At 43.3% G+C, this 23,747-nt stretch overlaps 1 protein-coding gene across 4 annotated transcripts in view; it reads right to left on the bottom strand.

Moving 5' to 3' along the window:
* The window catches only part of SLC25A26 (solute carrier family 25 member 26), a 184,957-nt gene extending 161,848 nt beyond the window's left edge, over positions 1-23,109 (bottom strand). For all 4 annotated transcript variants that reach the window (XM_053297812.1, XM_053297816.1, XM_053297813.1 and 1 more), the window contains exons 1-3: positions 22,977-23,109; positions 14,536-14,692; positions 9,887-9,996 (exon numbers count right to left, since the gene is read on the bottom strand). In XM_053297812.1, the coding sequence (XP_053153787.1) occupies positions 9,887-9,996; positions 14,536-14,692; positions 22,977-23,009 (300 nt within the window). In that variant the 5' untranslated portion in view covers positions 23,010-23,109. The remainder of the gene's footprint in view (positions 1-9,886; positions 9,997-14,535; positions 14,693-22,976) is intronic.
* Positions 23,110-23,747: the final 638 nt, after the last annotated feature.

The following is a 23,747-nucleotide window of genomic DNA, read 5'->3' as shown; positions in this document are numbered from 1 at the left end:
AAATAATAAATAAACCCTAGAACAGCGCTTTTTTAAAAACATCATGTAAATATTTTGAGATTTAAAACATTTTAAATCTATTTTTAACTCTGTAGATGTGTGGGTTGGCGGGCAGGTTAATATGTTTTGTGACTCATTTGCAAGACTGACATATAGTTTCAAACATATATAAAATACACATCCCCCTCATTGGGATTAAGGCAGCATTACCTTGTCAAGATCACCATCATCTATATTTTGTTTTACACATGATTACGTCTTCCATATATCTTTCTCATTAACAGTTACTATTTTGAAAGAATTATATCATGATCAGTTCACTTTCAAGCTACCAACATGTTCTCTGGTTGGCATCCCCCAAATTACCTCTTTTATTTCTATTTCTACTTTTATGTTGGGCGAGAATAAAAATTCCCAGATGACCCCAAGAAACTGAAGCAAGGAGCAGGCTGGGGGAGCAAGCTGGGGGGTGGGGGGACCTGGAAGGCAATGCATGAATGCAAGCAAGACTGTGTGGGTAGCTGGTTAGCTATCTGACAGTTCCTAATTTGCTGGTTTCAGCCTTTAATTGTGTGATGAATCTGCTGGCAGTGTCTGGAGCTCTCTGCCGCTATTCATCTTTATTTACAGGCAATTTCCACCTGCAGCCTAATTTGAGTTTCCTTCTGATATAACTACACCTCTCCTCTCTGTCCACCACCAGGTCCTAATGGCAGCAAGTCTCATTTGCTCTGCAGCCTTTTGACCAAGATGTTCAATCGCTCTCCTGTAGAGGAGTTGGACAGAACGGTCAGCATCTGTACAACACAAACCATCTTGATCAATTTATGAATTCTTCAGAACCTAACAAGGTTTGTTCAAGAGACAGCACTTCTTTCCTACTGACATCTGCATTACAGATCTTGCAGGGGTCATCACAATTCTCAGACCAGTGCTTCAGAGAGTTTGTGACACGGTGGCATCATCCCTGTGCATAGCATGTATTTGCCACACATGTATATAAACAATTCACTCACAGAATAATGCTTACTAGCTTAACCTGCGCAGAGCATCTGCATGCTAGTACTTGATTGCTCCCCTCACCCCCTGCCGCAGCCCCCCTCACCTGAGCTGCACTCCTGCTGCTGCTCCTCCATCCCATTGCTTCCACCTCCCTCACCCCTCTTGGTCACTCCTCCATCCCTTTACTCCATTCCCCTCACCTCTCTTGGTCACCGCTGCAGTGTTACTGGCACCTATTGGCCAAGCTGCAGCCTCCTATCCCCAGAGATCTTCCCACCCAAGCCCTGCTCCTGCTCTTCCCCACAGGAGCAGCAGCAATTGACTGGACCCTTCCTCACTGCCACCACCACCATGGCCACTTGTTCCCCTCAGGTCGCTGTAGGCCCGGGCCCATCCCTTGCCTGCCTGCCTCCCTCCGCCAAAGGCCTCAGTAGCCCCAAACAGCAGCAGTGGTTGACTGGACCCTTCCTTGCTGCCAGTGCTGCCATGTCCGCTCATTCCCTTCAGGCTGCTGACAGGCTTGTGCCCGTCCCTCGCCCTCCCTTCTTTTTTTCTCTCTCTCTCCTCCACTCGCTATTCCCCACTCTTTCCTCCACCTCCCTTCATGTTCTCTCTCTCCCCGACACCATCCCTGAGTTAACAGATCTTGTTCATCGTGTTTCCTCATCTAATTCACACAATGGCAGCCTCCTTCTTCTGAATGGGCTCTTTCCTCCCTCATGACCCCTCTCTTTGCAGAACCCTATCTGTTATCCTTTTATATATAGATAGATTCCTCTCCTCTACAATCAAGAACATCTTCCGACCAGTAACAGTTGCATTCCAACTTACCTTAACCATCACAGGCTCCTCCTCCTTATCTGCATATGGAATCCCCACTGCCCAATCACCACAGTGCCACAGGTATCCTCCTCACTATCTGCATATGGAATCCCCACTGCCCAATCAGGTGCTTCTCATTGCAAACTCTCGCAAGAGCTGCCACACACAGGATTAGCCATGGGCATGCCTTAGAGAATTAAATATATAGATATTTGTTCCCACTTTGTAAATAACCTTCAAGTACAGGAGATCTAGCCAAAATCCAGAGACTGGATTAGAAGATTACAAACTTTTCCAGTCTGTCCACACACTGAGGTAAGACCTGGATAAAATACTGCTCGGACAATAGCCTGCATGGAAAACTAGCAGATGAGGAAGACCTCTAGGCTAGAACTCTTCAACCCAGCATGCTAGCTTTTCAAAGATCAGAATGTTGTTGGTGGGAGAAACTTGGTTAAAACCAGGATTCCACAGTCTGCATTCTACAGTAGAATGGCCCCAGGAAGACTGTTCTGGGTGCTTTTTCTATTAGAATGGGCTGGTTCAGATGCCACTGTCTGGACTCCTTTCATCACATAATAGAGTAGCATGGGTATGCACTCACTCACTCATCTCCCCAATGTAGTTAAAGAAGGCCAGTCAGAGTACTATCCAAACCAGCCCGAATCAGCAACAAGATGGCAGTAACTTACGTAGTCCCTATGGAAGGAAGTTCTCACAAGGGAACTCCACTGCCCCATTTCTTCCCACAGCAGCACCTTGTAACCCTAAAAAGTCTCTCCTAAGGGTTGAAGGACAGGACAGACTGGGAAGCACTGGGAGAGGGAAATTGCTCTCAGCTGAGAAGGCACCTTATGAAAGTGGTCCAAGATTCTCTCATCTCTTGTAGTCCCCTGCATCTCACTATGCCCCATTCCAGAGGCCATTATGGCTGTGGTGATGGGAGCTGTACAACTTCAACAACACCTGGGGACCCAAGGTTCAGCACCCCTGCCCTACAGCAAAGGCATTATCAACAGTATCAATATTATATAGGACATTATCAACATAGCATCATATTATAATGGAGCATCATGCAAAATCAATAGTTCTGGAAGACACGCCAAAAAAAATGTGTAAGCTTTGTTCTTCTGTTAGAAAAACATACATATATTTCAGAACTATTATTATTATTATTTTACATTTTATATCCCGCTCTTCCTCCAAGGAGCCCAGAGTGGTGTACTACATACTTAGGTTTCTCCTCACAACAACTCTGTGAAGTAGGTTAGGCTGAGGGAGAAGTGACTGAGGGAGAAGTGACCCAGCTAGTTTCATGGCTGAATGGGGATTTGAACTCAGGTCTCCCCGGTCCTAGTCCAGCACTCTAGCCACTACACCATGCTGGCTCATAGCATTCCTTAACCTGGAACTCATCCTCTCTTTAGGTCTCTCAGACTGCATCCCCGCACCCCACACTCACTGCACAGAAATATTTCCAATATTTTTGATCAATTTGAGGCATGATTTTAAATCTCTCGATCCCAGTTTAAGAAACCAAATAATTTGATCTCCTTCTATGAAGCAGTTTCACTTCTTTAAGATGTATTTCTGCACTTGCCTTTCAGTTTGAAAACTTCCAAGGCAGCTTACAAATAAAGAGCAGTAATTAAGCACAATGCAAAAAATTCTAGAAAATAATATTAAAGCAGTGCTGCAGACACAATGAAGACAACAGCAGAATAGCACTTCAGTGTTTAGAAAGGCCTGGACAAATAAGATGGTCTTCCACCGGCATTTGATGGTGCCCTGCGAGTGTCCCCTGAGGACAGAAATTCACGAATGGGACACCACAGCTACAAAAGCCCTTTTTTCTGCTGGGTATATCTAATATCTAACGGTGGGTGCACCCCCTCAACAATGCCTTCAACAATAATCTTAATCAGGAAGGTTCAATTGGGGAGGTGATAGTCCTTCAGATGCCAGAGCATCTCCAGCAGAGCACCTGGGGATGGGACCATGGTTCAGTGGATAGAGCATCTGCTTTGCAGGCAGAAGGTCCCAGGCAGGGCTAGGCAAGACTCCTGCCTGCAACCTTGGAGAAGCCACTGCCAGTAAGTGTTGACAATACTGAGCTAGATGGTCCAATGGTCTGACTGGGTATAAGGCAGCTTCCTAGGTTGCTTAACACTGCCTCTTTGCATCCTTTGCCCCAGAGAACAATACTAGATCTAATGGGCTTAAATTGCAGGAGGGCAGATTTTGGTTGAACGTTATTGAAGCTGCAGTAAGAACAGTTCAACCATGAAGCAATCGCTGGGGGAAAGTAAGCTACCACTCTCTCGCTCGCTCGCTCTCACTGGAGGTCTTCAAGCAGAGGCTGGACAGGATGCTATTGCTCTGCATTCTAGACAAGGGTGGCTGAAAGTGTTACAAAAGGCGGCTCAGGTATCCTGGCACCACTTGCCTTTCTGGCTTTTCACTGAACACCTACATACAAGCCGTGTGCTGTTACAACCAAGCAATTAAAGTGTTTGGAGGTGTGCTGGAAGTTGAGACCTACTTAGAGAATTAATCGCCATCCCCTGTGGTTATGCCCTGATTAAAACCTAATGACTAATCAATAAAGCTATAATTACAACTTTCACCTTTCTGCTTGCAATTTGGGATACAGTGAAATCAATCAAATAAGGTTTGATAGGAGACAGTGGCGAGAAGAGAGGGAGAGAAAATTCTCCCATTTTTGCTGGCGCTAAGAAGCCGACACACCAGGCCTCCAAACTCCTGGCTCAATTGTTTTGCCGCTTCATTTTCATCACAAAAGAAAGGGGCTAAAAAGGCCAGGATGGGGAAGGACCACCTTATCAAAAGTTGTGTTATATATCAGAGAGCTAGTGTATGATCAGAGAGCAGCATGAAGCTGGAGGCTGCTAGAGACTAAACTGCCTTGAGGAAAATTGGTGTTCTAGGACAAGTTCTTAAATAAACTTGAGAAAGATGACATGTCATCAGAAGACAGGACTCAGCTCTGTGCAGGTGTTACATGCCCTCCAATCACCAGACAATACTACCCAGTTTGGATTCTATTGATTCTTTACCTAGTGCAGCACCAAAAAGTAAATATCCAGCTTTCCCAATATAAAAATGATCACATTTCTTTTTACTTCCGTTCAAGGAACCTACATGCTCTGCTTAGTGCAGGAGACAGATCTGAGTAACTGCTGCATTCTCTATTTTCCAGAAATGAAGCGCACATGCGGGGTGGGGGTTGTCAGCCACTATTGTTTCTTTATTCCAGCACAAAATCACAAAGGGGACCTTGTAGGGCATCCTTGTAGTCCCACCCCCACCACCCCCTGTTTGATCTAGAAAATCCAGAGCTGCAGCATCCTGAACAAATGGCTGTCCAGCCACCTCTTGAAGACTAGGGATGTGCACAAAACTGATTTTACGTTTTGTTTCAAGCTTGAAACAAAACAGAGACAGCCAAAAGATTTCCGAAGGAAGGAAGGCAAGAAAGAAAGAAAGAGAAAGAGAGAAAAAGGAAAAGGAAAAGGAAAAAGAGAGAAAAAGAAAATAAATAGCTAGCTAGCTAGCTAGCCACCTAGCCAGCCAAGAAAACAAGAGGGGAAGGAGAAGCTCGGTCTGCTAGGGATGGGAATCTCCTAGGGTCAGATTGCTGGCTGGCGGGCAGTGTTTGTGTCTTTGCCAGAGGAGAAGCCTGAGTGGGGGATCCATTCCAGGTAAGGGCCCCAGCTTATGGGAGGCCCCACATTCCTGAGCTGAGTCAGTTTGACTGCTGGTGTTGAATACAAGGCTTGGACCAGAGGAGCTTTGCAAACAGATAATGAAGGAGTTTTGCAGGAGTTTTGCAGGAGATTGGCGGGGAAAGCTGTGGGGAGACACACAAGGCAAGAATAAGGTGAGTACTACCCAACCTTTGTAATTTTCTTGGAGGACAAAACTAAAAATCATTAATTAGCTGACAACTGTACCCAGTACCTAGCTTCAGACACCATATACTCTAAATAGCCAATAAAACTAGTTTTGAAGGTAGAATGCCAGCAGGGGAGGGGCTGCTTCTCAATGTATTGCACAGAATGTCGCATGTATGACTGTCTGCCTGAGGGGCAGAAGTCATGGTGTGCGCTCAGTGCAAAGAGCTCTTGGCTCTCAAGGAACAAGTTTATTCCCTTGAAGCCAAGGTGCAGCTGGAGAAACTCAGGGAGGCAGAGAGGTGTGTGGATGAGACCCTCAAGGATGTGGTAGAGGCATCCCACTCCCAGGCTGATGGCGCTTCTGCTGTTATGGAGAATGAGGGTCTCAGGGAAGGAAGACATTGGTCTGAGGAAGAGGGAAACACTCCCTTAGCAGGGACCCCTTCCTTGGGTGATGCGCTCATATCCTCTCACACACAGGATACTCCTGCAGGGGGTGGGGGCCTCTTAGTAGTGGGTGGTTCAATCATTAGGGGCATAGAAAGATAGGTCTGTGACTCACGTGTAGACCGCATGCTTACTTGCCTTCCTGGGGGGAAGGTTGCAGACATCACGCTGCATCTAGGTAGGTTGTTGTGCAGTGCTGGGGAGGAGACAGCTGCCGTGGTGCATGTTGGCACCAACGATGTTGGGAAATGCAGTCGGGAGGTTCTGGAAGCCAAATTTAGGCTGCTAGGTAGCATACTGAAGTCCAGGAACCCCAGAGTAGCATTCTCTTAAGTGCTACCTGTTCCACAGGCAGGGACAGTGAGACAGGTGTTGCTGAGGGGTCTCAATGCATGGATGATACGGTGGTGCCGGGAGGAGGGTTTTGATTCATTAGGCACTGAGAAACATTTTGGGGAAAGTGAAGCCTGTACAAAGGGGACAGGCTTCACTTGAACCAAGATGGATCCAGACTGCTGGCACTAAAATTCAAGAAGGTCACAGAGCAGCTTTTAAAATGACACCTGGGGGATTGCCAGTGGGAACAGGGTGGTATCTGCTTCGGCCGGCAAAATCTCCTAAGGTGTGAGGGTGAACATGTTTCGGATAAACAAGAAGGGGACAGAGTAGAGTCAGGAGTTGAGCAGATGGAAACTCAGGACATCTTGCCAAATAGGTCAAATGATGGTAAGGGGGATAGCACACGCCAACACCAGGTGAGGGACTCAGCGTATAGGTGTCTGTATACCAATGCCAGAAGTCTCTGAGACAAGATAGGTGAGTTGGTGTACTTGGTTACTAATGAAAACACAGATATAGTGGGTGTAACAGAAATCTGGTGGAATGATGAGAACCAGTGGGACATGATTATTACTGGATATAAACTCTATAGAAGGGACAGGGAGGGAAGGGTTGGGGAGGAGTAGTGCTGTATATCAAAGAAGGAATAGATTCCAATAAGCTAGAAAACCTAGGTGGATGAGAGTCCGCCACAGAATCATTATGGGTAACATTGCGTGGACTGAAAGGAAATGTGTTAATAGGGACGTGCTATCACCCTCCGGATCAAAGCGCTGAGAGTGACCTGGAGTTGGAGAAACAAATAAGAGAGGCATCAGAGAGAGACAGGGCAGTAAATAATGGGTGACTTCAACTACCCACACAAAGACTGGGAAAATTCACATTCAGGTAATGAGAGAGAGTCCAAATTTCTAGATGTGCTAAATGAATGTATTTTAGAACAGTTAGTTGCGGAACCAACCAGAGAGATGGCAACTTTGGATTTAATCCTGTGTGGTGCCCAGGTCCTGGTGTGAGATGTCAGAGTTGCAGAACCATTGGGAAGCAGTAACCATAGTGTGATCCAATTCAACATATATGTGAGTAGAGAATTGTCAAAGATGTCCAACACAGATGTGTTGGACTTCAGAAGAGGAAACTTCTCAAAAATGAGAAGGAAGAAGGAAGTTGAAAGGGAAAGTCAGGAGGGTCAAATCACTCCAGAAAGCATGGAACGTATTTAAAACCACAGTACTAGAAGCACAGTTGGAAGGTATATCACGAAGGAGGAAAGGTACCACCAAGTTCAGGAGGATGCCAGCGTGACTAACAAGTAGAGTCAGGGAAGCTATAAAAGGGAAGTAAACTTCCTTCAGAAAATGGAAGTCCTGCCCAAATGAAGAGAACAGGAAGGAAAAACTCTGGCAAAAGAAATGCAAGGACACAATAAGGGATGCAAAGAGAGGGTCTGAGGAGCATATAGCTAGAAATGTCAACGCAAATAACAAAAACTTCTTTAAATATATCAGAAGTAGAAAACCTGTCAGGGAGGCGGTTGGACCCTTAGATGATGAAGGTTTGAAAGGGATTAAAGAAGGATAAGGAGATTGCAGAGAAGCTGAATGGGTTCTTTGCATCTGTCTTCACAGCGGAGGATACTGACCATACACCCTCTCCAGAATTGAGCTCTTCAGGTTTAGCGGCTGAGGACCTCAGCGAATTTGAGGTGACAAGGGAAGAGGTTCTAAACTGTCTTGAAAAACTAAAAATTAACAAATCACCAGGGCCAGATGGCATCCACCCAAGAACTCTGAAGGAACTCAATTGTGAAATTGCCCATCTCCTAGCAAAAATATATAACTTGTCCCTACAATCAGACTCTGTACCTGGAAATTAGCCAATGTTACTCCAATTTTAAAGAAGGGATTGGGGGGGATCCGGGAAATTACAGGCCAGACAGCTTAACTTTGGAGCTGGGTAGGTAAATTGATGGAAAGCAAACTTAAGGGCAAAATTGTGTCAACAGGCATGTGGATAAAGGTGATCCAGTTGATACTTCCAAAAAGCTTTCAGTAAAGATCCCCACCAAAGGCTCTTGAGAGAACTTAGCAGTAATAGAATAAAGGGACAAGTTCATGAGTGGATCAGTAACTGGTTGGAGGACAGGAAACAGAGAGTAGGAATAAATGGACAGTTTTCACAATGGAGGGAGGTAGGAAGTGGAGTCTCCAAGTGATCGGTACTGGACCATTGCTCTTTAACGTGTTCATAAATGACCTAGAAGTTAGGGTGACCAGTGAATTGACCATATTTGCAGATGACACTAAACTATTTCGGGTAGTGAAATCCACAATGGATTGTGAGGAACTCCAAAAAGATCTCTCCAAACTGGGGGACTGGACAACAAAATGGCAAACGCGGCTCAATGTAAACAAGTGTAAAGTGATGTACATTGGGGCAAAAAACACCAAATTCACATATACACTGATGGATCGGATCTATGAGATTTTGGGGTTGTGGTGGACAGCTTGTTGAAAGTGTCGTTTCAGTGCATGGCAGCTGTGAAAAAAGCTAATTCAACGCTAGGAATCATTAGGAGGGGGATTGAAAATAAAAATGCTAATATTGTAATGCCCTTATACAAATCTATGGTGCAGCCACATCTGTAGTACTGTGTACAGCTTTGGTCATCGTATCTTAAATGGTGAAGAAGAGGGCAACCAAGATGATCAGGGCCTAGAGCAAGAAAGATTGACTTGAGCAAGAAACAAAACACCCTTTAAATAAAGGGCCAGTTTTGAGCTCGGATGAAAGGAAACCCATTTCAATTTGAAAACCTTTGACATTTTGAGCGCCATTTTGGAGGCCTATTTCCCCCTTGCTGATTGGTTTTCTGGCACTGGCTTCCAATTGGCTTGTGATCTCTTTGCTTCTTGGTTGGCTTGTTAACAACCAAATAAAGTATTGTCATGGGCAATTGTGCTCCCATTAGCTTGGGAGAGGGAGTAGGGTGGAGCCCAAAGGAAAGAATTTCAAAATGTATTTAAAGGGACTTGGAGGCAGAGAGGGAAAGGTTAAAATTTTGTTAAAAGTCAAGACACCGTCCCTTAAAAAGTAGCAGTACACAGTTTTCTCATTACACAGATAGGAAAACACATGTAGAGAACGTTGCCTTGCCTTTCTGGATATATGGCAATCCTATAAATGCATTCCTTTACTGCATCTGCGCTGGGCTTTTCAGCCAATGATGGTAGAAGCTTTCATCAGGTATGGGCTCTTATCCACTCATGCACTTATAAAAACATAGTCATGCCCCAACCCCTCCCTCCTCCTCTCCCACACACCCCTACTTACTAGAAAGTGATTAAACCACTACTTACTACTTCTCCAAAAGAGGCAGCCAACATGTGTGTCACTGGTGCTAAATATGGAGATGCATCTGTGTGAAGCATGGCTTTCATGTATTCATATGTGACAAAAAAGGCAGCAGCTGGAACATGAGAGAAAAGGTTTCCATTAAGCAATGCAAAGGGACCTGGCAGCAAATGTGGTTTTGCAGCAGTGCAGAGCAAATATCAAGTGCTATAAACTGAAGATCTTCTAGCCCAATATAATTTGCAAATTCTCCACCTTCCCCAATCATTCAGACTGAAAAATGTTCATAGAGTGAAGAGGGCATAGCATGCCAGAAGAGCCTTTAGGCAAGGAATTGCCTTAAAAAAACAGCCAGATGCCCTGATTGAATGAGCACAGAAAACACAAAATCTATTATTATTTTAAGACACTATTATCTAAACACTACTGCTAGACAAATTCCCTAGTTGCCTAGGCACCTAATAAATTAGATGTTTACACACAGGAAATTGAAATATCTATCCAGCCTTTCTAACACTAATTTCTGCAATTTGCATTTTTAAAAGAAAAAAAGAAAGAAAGAAAGAAAGAAAGAAAGAAAGAAAGAAAGAAAGAAAGAAAGAAAGAAAGAAAGAAAAAGCTAACATTTCAATTGCTGGGGTGCAGAGAGGGTTTGTCACTTTTAAACAATGACCTTAACAGTTTTGAGTCTGAATGCACAATATCTAGATTAATAATACACCACACACACACACACACACACACTTCAGCAGTGTTTTAATTCCTTACCTAGAAATGCATCATGGGGCATAAAGATACAAACTAAGTTCTTCCTTAGTAGTATGAAAAGTAATTTTCCTTTAGCATTACAAATTCTCACCCAGTATTGATTTATTCACCAAACAAAAAAAGCAATAAATGTTTCTACTTCATTTGTGTGAGAAGTTTCTTTAGGTATGTCTAGGCCCCATTATTTGTCTCTCTCAGCAGCCCCCTCAGTGAAACCCCAAACTGATTTTTAAAGTTCCCCAGGAATTAAAACACAATTTGGGAGCTGGGCATGAATGCTGCTGAGTTATAGGGCAAAAAGCCAAAAACATAACACAACATAAAAAGCAACAATTGTTACAGTGTCTGATGCCGAGCTGTCCAGCAGCTCATCTTATATGAGGTCCCTGGATCAGTTTCAGTTCGTGAACCCTGAGGATGTGGACAAGTTGCTTAGAATGGTGCAGCCTACCACCTGCCCTCTTGGTCCTGGCCCGACATAGCTTATACTATCCGGTAAGGAGGCTGTTGTAGAGGGCCTGGTAGAGATTATAAATGTTTCTCTGAGGGAGGGCAGGATGGCTCCTTGTCTTAAAGAGGTAATCATTACACCGCTTCTGAAGAAGCCTGCCTTGGATCTCTCAGAGTTAAGCAACTACAAGCCTGTCTCCAACCTTGCATGGCTGGGCAAGGTAATTGAGAGGGTGGTGGCCTCCCAGCTCCAGGCACTTGGAGGGAACTGATTATCTAGACCCATTTCAAACTGGCTTTCGGGCAGGCTATGGGGTGGAGACTACATTGGCCAGCCTGATGGATCATCTCCTATTGGGAATTGACAGAGGGAGTGTGACTCTGTTGGTCCTTTTGGATCTCTTGGCAGATTTCGACATTATTGACCATAGCATCCTTCTGGAATGTCTGAGGGGATTGGGGGCTGGAAGGCACTACTTTGCAGTGGTTCCACTCCTACTTCACGGGCAGATTCCAGATGGTGTCTCTTGGAGTTTGTTCTTCAAAATCTGAACTTTCATATGGTGTCCCTCAGGGCTCCATATTGTCTCCGATCTTTAACATTTACATGAAACTGCTGGGAGAGATCATCAGGAGATTTGGTGCAGGGTGCTATCAGTATGCTGATGACACCCAAATCTATTTCTCCATGTCAACATCTTTGGGAAAAGGCATAACCTCCCTAAATGCCTGCCTGGAGGTAGTAATGGGCTGGATGGGGAATAACAAACTGAGGCTGAGTCCAGATAAGATGGAGGTATTTCTTGTGCAAGGTCGAAACTCAGGAGATTATTTTGATCTGCCAGTTCTGGATGGGGTCACACTCCCCCGGAAGGAACAGGTATGCAGTCTGGGAGTGCTTCTGAATCCAAACCTCTCCCTGATGTCCCAGGTTGAGGTGGTGGCCAGAAGTGCCTTCTATCAGCTTTGACTGATACACTGGCTGTGTCCGTTTCTTGAGATGAATGACCTCAGAATGGTGGTACATATGCTGGTAACCTCCAGGCTGGACTACTGCAATGCACTCTATGTGGGGCTGCCTTTGTACGTAGTCTGGAAACTGCAGTTGTTACAGAATGCGGTGGCCAGGTTGCTCTCTGTGTCTTCTAGGAGAGACCATATTACTCCTGTGTTGAAAGCGCTACACTGGCTCCCAATATGTTTCTGGGCAAAATACATGGTGCTGGTTATTACCTATAAAGTCCTAAATGGCTTAGGCCCTGGGTATTTAATAGAGCATCTTCTTCACCATGAGCCCCATTGCCTATTAAGATCGTCTGGAGAGGTTCGTTTGCGGTTGCCACCAGCTCGTCTGGCAGCGACTCGGGGAATTGCCTTCTCTGTTGCTGCCCCAAGGCTCTGGAACATGCTCCTGGATGAAATAAATGCCTCCCCATCACTGACAACTTTTAAAAAGGCACTGAAGACATATTTATTCACCCAGGCTTATAATTAGATTTATAGTTTTAATACTTTTAATGTTTGGTTTTAAATGATTTTAATGCTAATGATTTTAATATTTAAATGATTTTAATTATAAACCATCCAGTTCAGGGCAGTATAGAAATATGTTACATACATACATACAGTGGAAGCAATTTCTCATTCATTAGTTTTTGTATGAAACCTCCAAATTACTCTTTAAACTCTGGAAGTTTTAAAAACATGTTGAGAGTGCAAACCTTTCATATATCAGCAATTCTGAGTTTGAGCCAAAGGCTGACACGTATTTAGTCTAGTCAAATGTGCAAAAAGGAAAACTATTTTAAATATACTTTTTCCTCACCATTCATCCAATCATACCAAAGCAGCGGCAAGGAAAAGTCAAAGCCAGACATTGAAATAGCAGTAATATTATGCACTGAAGAGAAATCTAAAGGGATATCTGCCTTCTGTCAAAATAAATATTTCTTCTACTCCACAACCATTTAAAAATTTCTATCCCGTGATGCGTCGCTAGACCAAATTCAGTTCAGAATTTTAAAATGCAAATGGTAGACAAAAAATCCACTCAAGTTTGCCACAAGGAAGAGGTTTTAATTGCGTGACAGGGCTCCATCTGTTGCCCTCTGCTGCTAATCAAAAGATGCTTATCGCCTCCAACAGGAGATAACAAAAGCAGAGGAGATAAAGAATCGAAAAAATTCATATAATCTTAGGAAGGACTTGGAAGGTTTGAAGGTGCCCGAGGGTGCTTCTGTAAACTTTCATTAACATCCATTAAACAAAAGTGAAGAGCAGTTCAGAAGACAACAAAAGCACTTCTTAAGTTCGAACTGCTATGATGAAGGTCAAGCTAGTTCACCCTAACCCAGTTTCAATACTCTTTTTCCCCCCATTTTCTTCTCTCACTTCTATCCTTTACCCCATTTTCATCTCCTCAATAGAAACTCCTCATGTACTCCACTCACTGATACACAGGACTAGGGGAGGGAGAAGAGAAAGTGAAAGGAGCATAAAGGCCTAATTCAAACAATAATCTAAACTATGGTTTAGATCAGGGGTTCTCAAACTTGGGTTCCCAGATGATGTTGGACTCTAACTCTCATCATCATCCACAAAATGGCTGAGGATGATAGGAGTTGTAGCTCAACAACTATGCCTGTAACAGTATTTACAAATGAGCCAGGGTGATCCTTGGGCTTGAGCACTCTCCCTATCCCCTTTCTTATGAAAAAAAGAGAGAGAGAGAAGAGTGAAGGCCTCTGCTTTCATTTTTGACTAAGCCACAATTTCCTCTTCCATACATACTCAGGGAATCTGATTCATTATAAACACTAATTAGTTAAACCCACTAAGCATGCATTATGCCTGACATAGAGAGTACTTGACAACCCCTCTGTTTCTGCATTCCCAAGCAAAGAGGAAGAACAGAAGACTTCTCAAGCCCATTATGTGCCACCAGACATGCTTGGTGGGCTGTATTAGGTCTGATGGGTCACCATTTGTACAGGCCTGCTCTAGAGGCAACGCCAAAGAATAGCTTGCAGATTTCCAAGCCTATGGCTTCAGGCTCAGGCAACAGATTTCCAGGCCCAGAGGGCAACTCACTGGGAGGTCCAGGGAGCAGGCGGCAGGCGGGGAAAGAGCTTACACCTAAGGATATGGGGAAATGGGGGCTTGCAACAGCTGCAAGACCTTAGATATTCCTAATTAACAAAGCATACTAAATCAATAAAAGGTCTGAATGTTGGTGTGATTTTTCCTCATGAGAGGAAACAGTATCCAAAAGGTGAGTCAGTTCCATTTGTACACCGTCTAGGATGCCCTCAATCACTTTACACTGAAACTAACAAGGTCAAGGCCCAAGAGCCATGTACACAGGCATACACAGATGTTTTGGTTACTGTAGGTGACAGTAATGACCACAAGTATATAACACAAAAGAAATCCTTACCATTTGGAAAAGACCCCACAGCAGCAGATGGAACGCCAGCATAGATGCCATGAAAACCACCAGACTTCTTAAATCCCTGAGGACTCTGCAGTCTAGTTTTGACTGTATCCAAAGGGTACAATATCAGGTCGACGCACACTCCAGCTAGTCCACCGGCCTTCAGAATATGGACAGACAGACAAGCAACACCCCCACCAAGAAAAAAAACACATTATTAGCACAAATATGAACATGACAGACATAACTAGGCAGAGTGAAAAATATACAGTGTTAGAGAAAGACTGCCCACAAGGGGATGTCTGCAAGTCCCACCCCCATCCCACCCCCGCTGATGTGCCCTGAAACCCTGCCCTACACGGTTACAACACTGGTCTGCGAAGACAAAGGTGGCACTCAAGAAACTCTTCCCTAGAGTTCCACACCACAGGGAGGATCTCGCCACGTGCACATCATTTGTGCTTACAGACAGACAAATACTGTAACTGTGGAGAGTGGGGAGAAGGACTTCAGAGTGCATCAGTGCAAGGGCAGGGCTTGCAGGCCCATTCTTGGGGATGCTGTACATCCCCATGATCCCCCAAAACATGACCATCAACACTATACTCTCTATCTAGAGCAATAATGCACTTGCAGTCACCCGTCAGCAACCACGAAGAGAATTTTCAACAACACAGCAGAGCAGGCTTGACAATTCTCAGGTGCCAGCTCACCATGGTACCTAGAAAATTAGGCAAGACGCCTGAGTCAGGTGATGGATGGACATGACCGACAAGAGAAGTGAGACATAGGAGATCTGCAATCTGGGGGCGATCTGTAGGGAAAGCGGGTTACACTCATCCTTCCTGCAGATGAGCAGCTGTTCCTCCTTGGGCGGGTGTATTGCACTGGCTCCTGCCAGTAGCTCCGGGGGGTCGGGGTGCAGGCAAGAGCTGCCACACGTCATGCACCGTGCGAGTGTGCAGTGCATTATTGGGATCCCCCTCTTCCCCCAACCCGAGTGTGCCAGACACAGCTCCAAGCAGCCGCAGATGACACACAAACACAAAAATGTGGAGGCGGTAGCCAGGGGTGCCTTTGCACAGCTTCGGCTAGTGCGCCAGCTGCGTCCCTTTCTCTGGCCACAGTTACCCATGCCTTAGTCACGTCATGGCTGGATTACTGTAACACGCTCTACATGGGGCTGCCCTTGAAGAATATTCGGAAACTACAGCTACTGCAAAATGCGGCAGCTAGGATTTTCTCTGGAGCTGCCAGCTGGGATCACATCACACCCATTTTGAAAGAGCTGCACTGGCTACCAGTTTGTTTCCGGGTCCAGTGCAAGGTGCTAGTTTTGACCTTTAAAGCACTTAACGGTTTGGGCCCAGGGTACCTGCGGGACCACCTGCTCCCAAGGGTTGCTGCCTGCTTGATGAGGTCATATGAGGGGGCTCTGCTCCAGGTGCCGACAATGAAGGAGGCTCGACTGTCGTGCACGTGGGACAAAACCTTCTCTGTTGCTACCACCAGACTCCGCAATGCTCTCCCGGTGGCTATTCACTCCTCAGTCTCCATCACAGTTTTTCGAAAGCGTGTTAAATCTTGGCTTTTTACCCAGGCTTTTATATAATTGTCTCTACTGCTGCTTCTTTGTATTTTGTACAGTTCTTGTGCTTGTATTTTAAATATTTTTAGTCAGATTTGTTTTATATTTTAGCTTAATATTTTAATTGTGTCATTTTTATAGTTGGGTTTTTGTGTGTGTGTGAACCACCTTGGGATTGTTCTAATGAAAGGCGGTATACAAATGTAACAATAAAAATAAAAATAAACAAACAAACAGGGTTAAGGGAGCGCTCACTCCCTTAACCACATTTAGAAAGGAGGCTAGTTAGGCAGGTCTGCTGCCATGTAGCCGCCGGGATCAGGCCTGATCCCGGAGGTTCACACAGGCATGCAAAACTCGGCTGGGCTCCCTTAGCCTCACCAAGGTGTGGAGGCCATTGCTGGAGGCAAACTCATTGCTAGGGGCAAAACAATGCTAAACTGTGGAAACACAGAGAGTGCAAAGTGCAGCCAGGATAAAATATCCAAATTAGAAAAGCTTTTTTTTATTTTAAAATATAGACTTTTCCCCTGATTATAATAAATAGCTATTAGAAATTTCCAACACACACAAAATTGTATTTCACCATTATTTAATTTGGAATCAATTACTTTTCTAGAATTGGAGTGAAGTAACAGAAGCAAGTTATCCTGCTCCAACATTACAAGTAAAAGCCAAGGAGACACAGCATGCAAACGCCAAAATGATACACCATTACTAGCATAAGAATAGTTGTGGAATGTAAATATTCAGCAAAGAGACACAATCAGGTAGCAGATGAAGTGAAGGAACAGGTGCAATGAGCACTGATGTTAACCATTATTTATTGATGACACCGTGCTAAGCACCAAATTGTAAGCAGAAGAGACAAAGCCTCTTTCTGGAGACGTTGGAGATCAGAGATTGACAAATGAGTTGTAGGGATGGGGTAAAGCCACCTGACTCCAGAAGTGAAGGCGAGATGGACCAAGTTTGCTTAATACAGGCCTTACTGGAAAAAATGAGAACTGAGGGGACTCAAAGGAAGTGGAAAACAGCTTGGTGGTGAACTAAACTAAGAAGGTACTCAAAAGCAAAAATGAAGGCATGTTGGCATTTTCAAATATCTTACATTTTAAAAATCCCTTATTTTCTGAATTGCTTGTGGAAGTCATTGTACCTATTCAAAATATCAACAAATACAGAGAGGTACCCTGCTAACTGAGCAAAGAAGCACCTTTGAAATGGGGATTCTCTTATATTCAGCAGGGGAAGAACAACTGGCCCTATTCAACATCCCAACATCCCTTCAGTGGTTGTTGCTGGTGGCTACCTTATGTTTCTTTTTAGCCTGTGAGCCTTTTTAAGACAAGGAACCATCTTATTTATTTTTCTATATAAATTGCTTTGAGAACTTTTGTTGAAAAGCAGTACATAAATACTTGTACTATTAGCAGTTTCTTGTGGCCAAATTAAACTGATTCAAATGTTCTGAAATCTGGAACGGCACAAGCAAACCACACTACATCAATAACTGATCAAACAAAATATATCAAGAGACAAACTGTGTTTCATCAATCCTTACAGGTTGCCATCTTACTTTATCTGAATCCTTTGCCAGAATATTAGAACCAAGAAGTCATTCACCAGAACTCCAATAGCTTTAAAAGTTCAACTGTGGGGACTAATTCATATCTTGAACTCATATCTCCATTTTTCACCAGACAGAGGAGTTGGGCAGGAAATGGAAAGGAAATGTCGTTGAGTTGGTGTCAACTCCTGGCGACCACAGAGCCATATGGTTTTCTTGATGGAATGCAGGAGTGGTTTACCATTGCCATCTCCTGCACAGTGTGAGATTATGCCTTTTAGCACCATCCTATATTGCTGCTGCCCAATGTACGTGTTTCCCATAGTCTGGGAAACACACCAGCAGGGATTCAAACCAACAGCCTCCTGCTCTCTAGGCAGGTTGATTCCCCGCTACACCATTAGGTGGCATGCACGAAGTGGGGTCACTCTTAAAACCAGAACAAAGTAAAATCTGTCCAACTCATCCTATGATACTATCACAAGCTTTTAAGCAGCTACTTGCTTACTCAGCCACATGACTTGGGAAATGACCTGACCAGCAAGCCAGAGGCTGCCAGTTCGAATCCCCACTGGTATGTTTCCCAGACTATGGGAAAGACTTATATCAGGCAGCAGAGATATAGGAAGATGCTGAAAGGCATCATCCCATACTGTGCACGAGATGGCAATGGTAAACCCCTCCTGTATTCTACCAAAGACAACCACAGGGTTCTGTGGGTGTCAGGAGTTGATACCAACTCAACGACACACTTTACCTTTACTCTCTATGTGGAGTCAAGAACCTACTGGAGGTGACCAGGAAGAAAGCTTTATAAAAGTTGGCTCTCTTTGTCTTTTAGGTAGGAGAAATTAGCAATATTAGGGAATTGGGGATATTCCCTAAGAAATTAGGGAAACATAGTGATAGATAAGCAGATGAGCTAATAAGAATTGCTGTAAGCTAGTAAAATGTTGTGGACTTCCCTGAAAGGCTTCACCAGCACATGGTAAAATTAAATGAAGTTGTCTTATAACAAGCCAGCAAACAAGACAAATCAACAAGTTCTCCAAATAAGGACTCAAAGATTCATTTGCTTTGATAATCAAGCAAATAGAGGTTTGTTTCAGCTCACATGGTACTGCTGCTAACCGAAGCCAAGTAAAGCCATCCTTAGGTCTGACATTCTTTTCCATCCCATTCAAGAGGTGTTCCCTGCCACAGTTAAAGTTTTAATCAATAAGTTAATTACTCTTTTAATCTGCTTGGCTATTTTGCATGCATTGATTTCTCCACCTCCACCCCATACCCTGCCAGCTCTTTTTCCATCAGAATTCTTATCTGCACCAAGTGATTAAAAAAAAGAAAAAGAAAATTGATCTGATTTTAATCTAGCCATCTGGCAAAAGCATGAATCAAAAGTTACTAATTGCTTCTTTGGATTTCAAACTTCGGTATCTTAAAAGTAATTTAAATTCATGAAGTGACTAATGGAGCATCTGCAGGAGAGCACAAATACCTGGCTGCCTGTTCCATCTGTGAAAAACAGTAATGATTTTTTTAGACAACAAGTAGACTTAAGATACCCTCTCTGAATGCTACATCTGCAGTTTGAAGGCTGATATATTGAAACGTTTGCATAGATCTGCCTTTGCCTGTCCTGTGAAGCTTGATTCAAATATATTCTACCATTATGAATCAACAGGGTATATTATTTTTTTGGCTACCTTTGACCAGAACAGAGGTAGGTCAAACATTTGGCGGAAGGTCCACAGCATGACTGATCTAACAGAACAACAAGAGGATCAAGTGGCATTGAGTGCCCTCTGTAATAAATTTAGTGGATATCACTTAATCCCAATACTATTCCTGTATGGTCTATGCAAAGAGAAGGAAAACGGGACAACTGTAATAGGGTCTAGCAGCTGAGCAAGGAGTAGAGAGAGAAGGTGTCAGACTCAATTACTTAGCATGTTCATGCGCAAGGGCATATGGGATGGGACCAAAGCAATGAGTCACAGACCAGCAAAATGTTTCTTGGAGCCTGTGAACTCTCACAAAATTCGATGAAGACCACCCTAATCCTCCTCCTCCCCTAACAGCCAACTTGGAAAGTGCCAAATGTTTATTTGATTAGTTGGATGCCATGCATTGTGAGCAAGATATAACGGTTTATAAAAGTTGTCCTTAAAACAGGAATATCCAGCTCCAAAAAACGTTCTCTATGGACATCCCTAAATCTGGTTGCCATTTTTCCTTGATGTAAAGAACATCCTTTTTACTAAATTCTGTTTATTACACATATATATTACCCACGCCTAATAGCCCTAGGCAGTTCACAACAAACAGGAACATAACAATGAGAACAGTTAAAACATTTTAAGAATTTACAATTAAGCAATTTAAAACTATTAAAGACAACATACTGGAAAATCTAGCAATTGGGTGACCTGAGGCAGAGAACTGAGCATTTCCTTAAAGCAGGGTCAGCCCAACATATGGGTGCCTAAAGTGCCCTGTCTCCCGCTCAGCTGTACACATCCGATCACAACCTGATGCACTGCTCTGACTAGCCATGCAATGAAATCACGTTTCCCACCATCACCTTGGATTAAACAGATGGAGTTGTCTGATGACAAACAAAAAATATGCCCCCTCACAAAACCAAATCTTTCTCAATCCCTGTCACATATCTACAACCATCCATGGCGATAATAAAAAAATATTTTGAGTACACACTGTGTGCTTTCACAATCCTTCCCTTTGCATTCTCCTCCTAAACACTTGATCATCTTTACGGAGCAAAATCAGCTGTACAGTATAACCCCAAGTCAGTACGTTTAATGGGGGTGGGGCCTGAAGATTACAGATGCCACATTTATGACTCCATTATATTCACAGTCAAGCTAAACAGAGAACAGTAACAGTGTGAAACATCCACTTGCCTATTTCAATACATGCCTATGGGTGAAGCATAGGTTCTATTCTACAGTATTGATTGAGAACATGGAACATGGAGTAGGAAGTATTACAGATTAATGCACATATGAGAGCCAGCGTGGTGTAGTGGTTAGAGTGCTGGACTAGGACCGGGGAGACCCGAGTTCAAATCCCCATTCAGCCATGAAACTAGCTGGGTGACTCTGGGCCAGTCACTTCTCTCTCAGCCTAACCTACTTCACAGGGTTGTTGTGAGGAGAAACTCAAGTATGTAGTACACGGGCTCTGGGCTCCTTGGAGGAAGAGCGGGATATAAATGTAAAAATAATTAAAAAGAATAATAATATGATCATTCAGATACTTTTGGGGGGGTTAGAAACTGATAGACCACTTTTTTAAAAAATGATAACATCATCAAGGAACATTTCAGGCTTCATCAAACAGTAGCTGGTTTCAAAGAAGCTGTTCTTTAAAAAGAAATTGGAAAACAATTAATTCACTCTCTTTTTTTTTAGCAAAACACTGTTTTAATTACCTTTTCATTGAGCAAAAAAAAGAAAGTAGATACGCTGAAGAAAGGTGATGACAAGTGGGAAAGCTTGAGATCAGTCACACGAACTAGTCATAAGAATGTAACAGCCCTGCTGGATCAGGTTCAAGGCCTACCTAGTCCAGCATCCTATTTCACACAGCAGCCCACCAGATGCCCTCTGAGAAGCCCACAGGCAAGAGGTGAGGGGGCATGTCCTTTCTCCCACTGTTGCTTTCTCCTGCAACTGGTATTTAGAAGCAGCCTGCCTCTGAGCCTGGAGACGGCCTATAGCCATCAAGACTAGAGGCCATTGATAGACCTGTTCCTCATGAATTTGTCTAAGCTTCTTTTAAAACCATCCAAGCTGATAGCCATCACCACCACATCCCATGGCAGAGAATTCCACATATTAATTATGCACTGTGTGAAAAGGTGCTTCCTTTTGTTGGTCCTAAATTCAAGTCAAACAAGACAGCTATCTTCTGTGCGGAAAGGTTACAAAGCAAAATAGGTTCACTACCAAAGGACATGTGGAGATGGTGTATACATTCAGCTTTAACCCAGTTTAGTAATGTCAATTCTGCAGAGGCCTATAATCCAAATTGGGCTGGGCTGTAAATACATTACAGCACTTCTGGTTAGATGCATGTGTGTGCATATGCGCATATACACACACACACACACACCAAAGCACTGAAAAGTGACCAGATGATTATTACTGACCATTCTGAAAGCACTTCCTAAATTTATTTGTGATTTAGCATATTTATATACTTCTCAACAAAAAGTTGACAAAGCCATTTATATAGCAGAGAAATGAAAAAACAAAATCCCCTGTACCAAAGGAAATCTCTCTCTCTCTCTCTCTCTCTCTCTCTCTCACACACACACACACACACACACACACACATACAATACTAGTATCAACCACTGGACAAGACATTATACCAGAATGAATAGGGAAAGCTGCTCTTTTCCTGTTAAATGTAAGAGAACTACTACTTGAAAGGTGCCTTTTTGTCTAAGCACAAATTGGGTTTTATAGATTATTCAACCACCAATACCGATACTCCACCTTTCTATTTAAAAATATTCAAGGTGACTTAAAACATAGAACCACTTAAAGCAGCATAATAGTTCTTGTATGCATGTTTTGTTCACAACAATCCTGTGAGGTAGACTGGGCTGAGAGAGTCAGTGGTTTGCCTGGAAGCTTTATGACCAAACAAGGAAATGGGACCATCCCAAGAAAGAGCCTTTCTTCGTCTCTTTTTTGGGGGGAACTTCGTTCCCAAATACCAACGTTTGTATGCAAGAGGAAGACATGGGCAATTCCTTTTCAAGTATGAGCTGTTTAAACTGGCAGGCAGGGGAAGAATACACTACCAAGATCCTTGAAGGAACCGTAGGATAAATACATGAATAATCTGACAAAAGATAGCAGCCTGCCAGCAAGCAGCATTTCAAAGAAATTCAAAGGCAGAGACTTAGAAATGCCAAACTGCTACTCTTTAAAGAGAACACACTTAGGATCAAATTTAACCTCAACTCTGGTGCCAAACTTTGTAAAAAATAAAATAAAATAAGAAATTACATTAGTGTGACTTCCAGGTAAACTTAGATAAAATCGGGGTTTTACCTAATATTCGTGCCCCTGCTCTTCTCTATAGCTACTTTAGCAGTTTCAAGACGCTGTGCAATTTAAGGGATAGCCTCCTTTCACTATTCCCTTGACTTCCATTGAAATCTCATCATCGCGACAATGTCGTAACTATTTTTCTCTCTCTGATCAAATCTAACAAGTTTATTTACCCCTTTGCGTCTCCCTCACTCACCGTCAGGGAAACCCAGAAATCCCCCCGATCCATGCGGACACGAGACTTCAACCACACAGCAAATGCACCAAACACTTGCTGCACATGGGCGCAGCCATATTACAATCCTCCGTTCCCCGACTGTCACATGACCAATGCTTGCTTCACCAGCTTATATTAACTAGGCTGTCACAACCATGTGCTGCAGAAAGCGCATGTGCAACGTCGAAAAGTGAAGCCGTTGCCCTTTCTTTCTGCCCTTTCAGTGTCGTTCTATCTTTCTTAGTTCCATGATTCTATACTGCCTTCACCGCAAGAATATGAAAAAGTCAGCCAAGGAGATTGTGTTTTAAAAAGAAAAGAAAGCCCACAAGGACTGTAGACGAGAAATACTTGTTGGCTGAGTATTTTTCGTTATGCTTTATAATACTTATAGCGTATATACTAACGTAAAAACAGATACTTCTAAGGTTTGCATAGTTTTTCAACACAGAAAATGTTCTGAAGGCAGTTCTTAGACAATGTTCCCACCAAAACAAAATAGCTTTGCTAAAGAACACTATGTGCTAATTTAATTACTATGTGGATTGGGGGTCCTATTCTGCACTATATTTTGGAGTTCCCAACCTTTAAAAACAAACAAACAAACAAACAAACAAACAAACAAACACCTTTTGGCCAGTTGCTACAATTTGTGTATGTGTGTATTTTAAAAAGACAGAAAAGGGCTTGATTGTCAGAATGTTTTGGAGCCAATTTTGAAATGTTTTTGAGTAAACACTAGCATAATCA

The sequence above is a fragment of the Hemicordylus capensis genome, chromosome 2 (assembly GCF_027244095.1).
Source record: "Hemicordylus capensis ecotype Gifberg chromosome 2, rHemCap1.1.pri, whole genome shotgun sequence".
Classification (NCBI taxonomy): domain Eukaryota; kingdom Metazoa; phylum Chordata; class Lepidosauria; order Squamata; family Cordylidae; genus Hemicordylus; species Hemicordylus capensis.
This window is presented reverse-complemented; position numbering and strand designations above follow the sequence as displayed.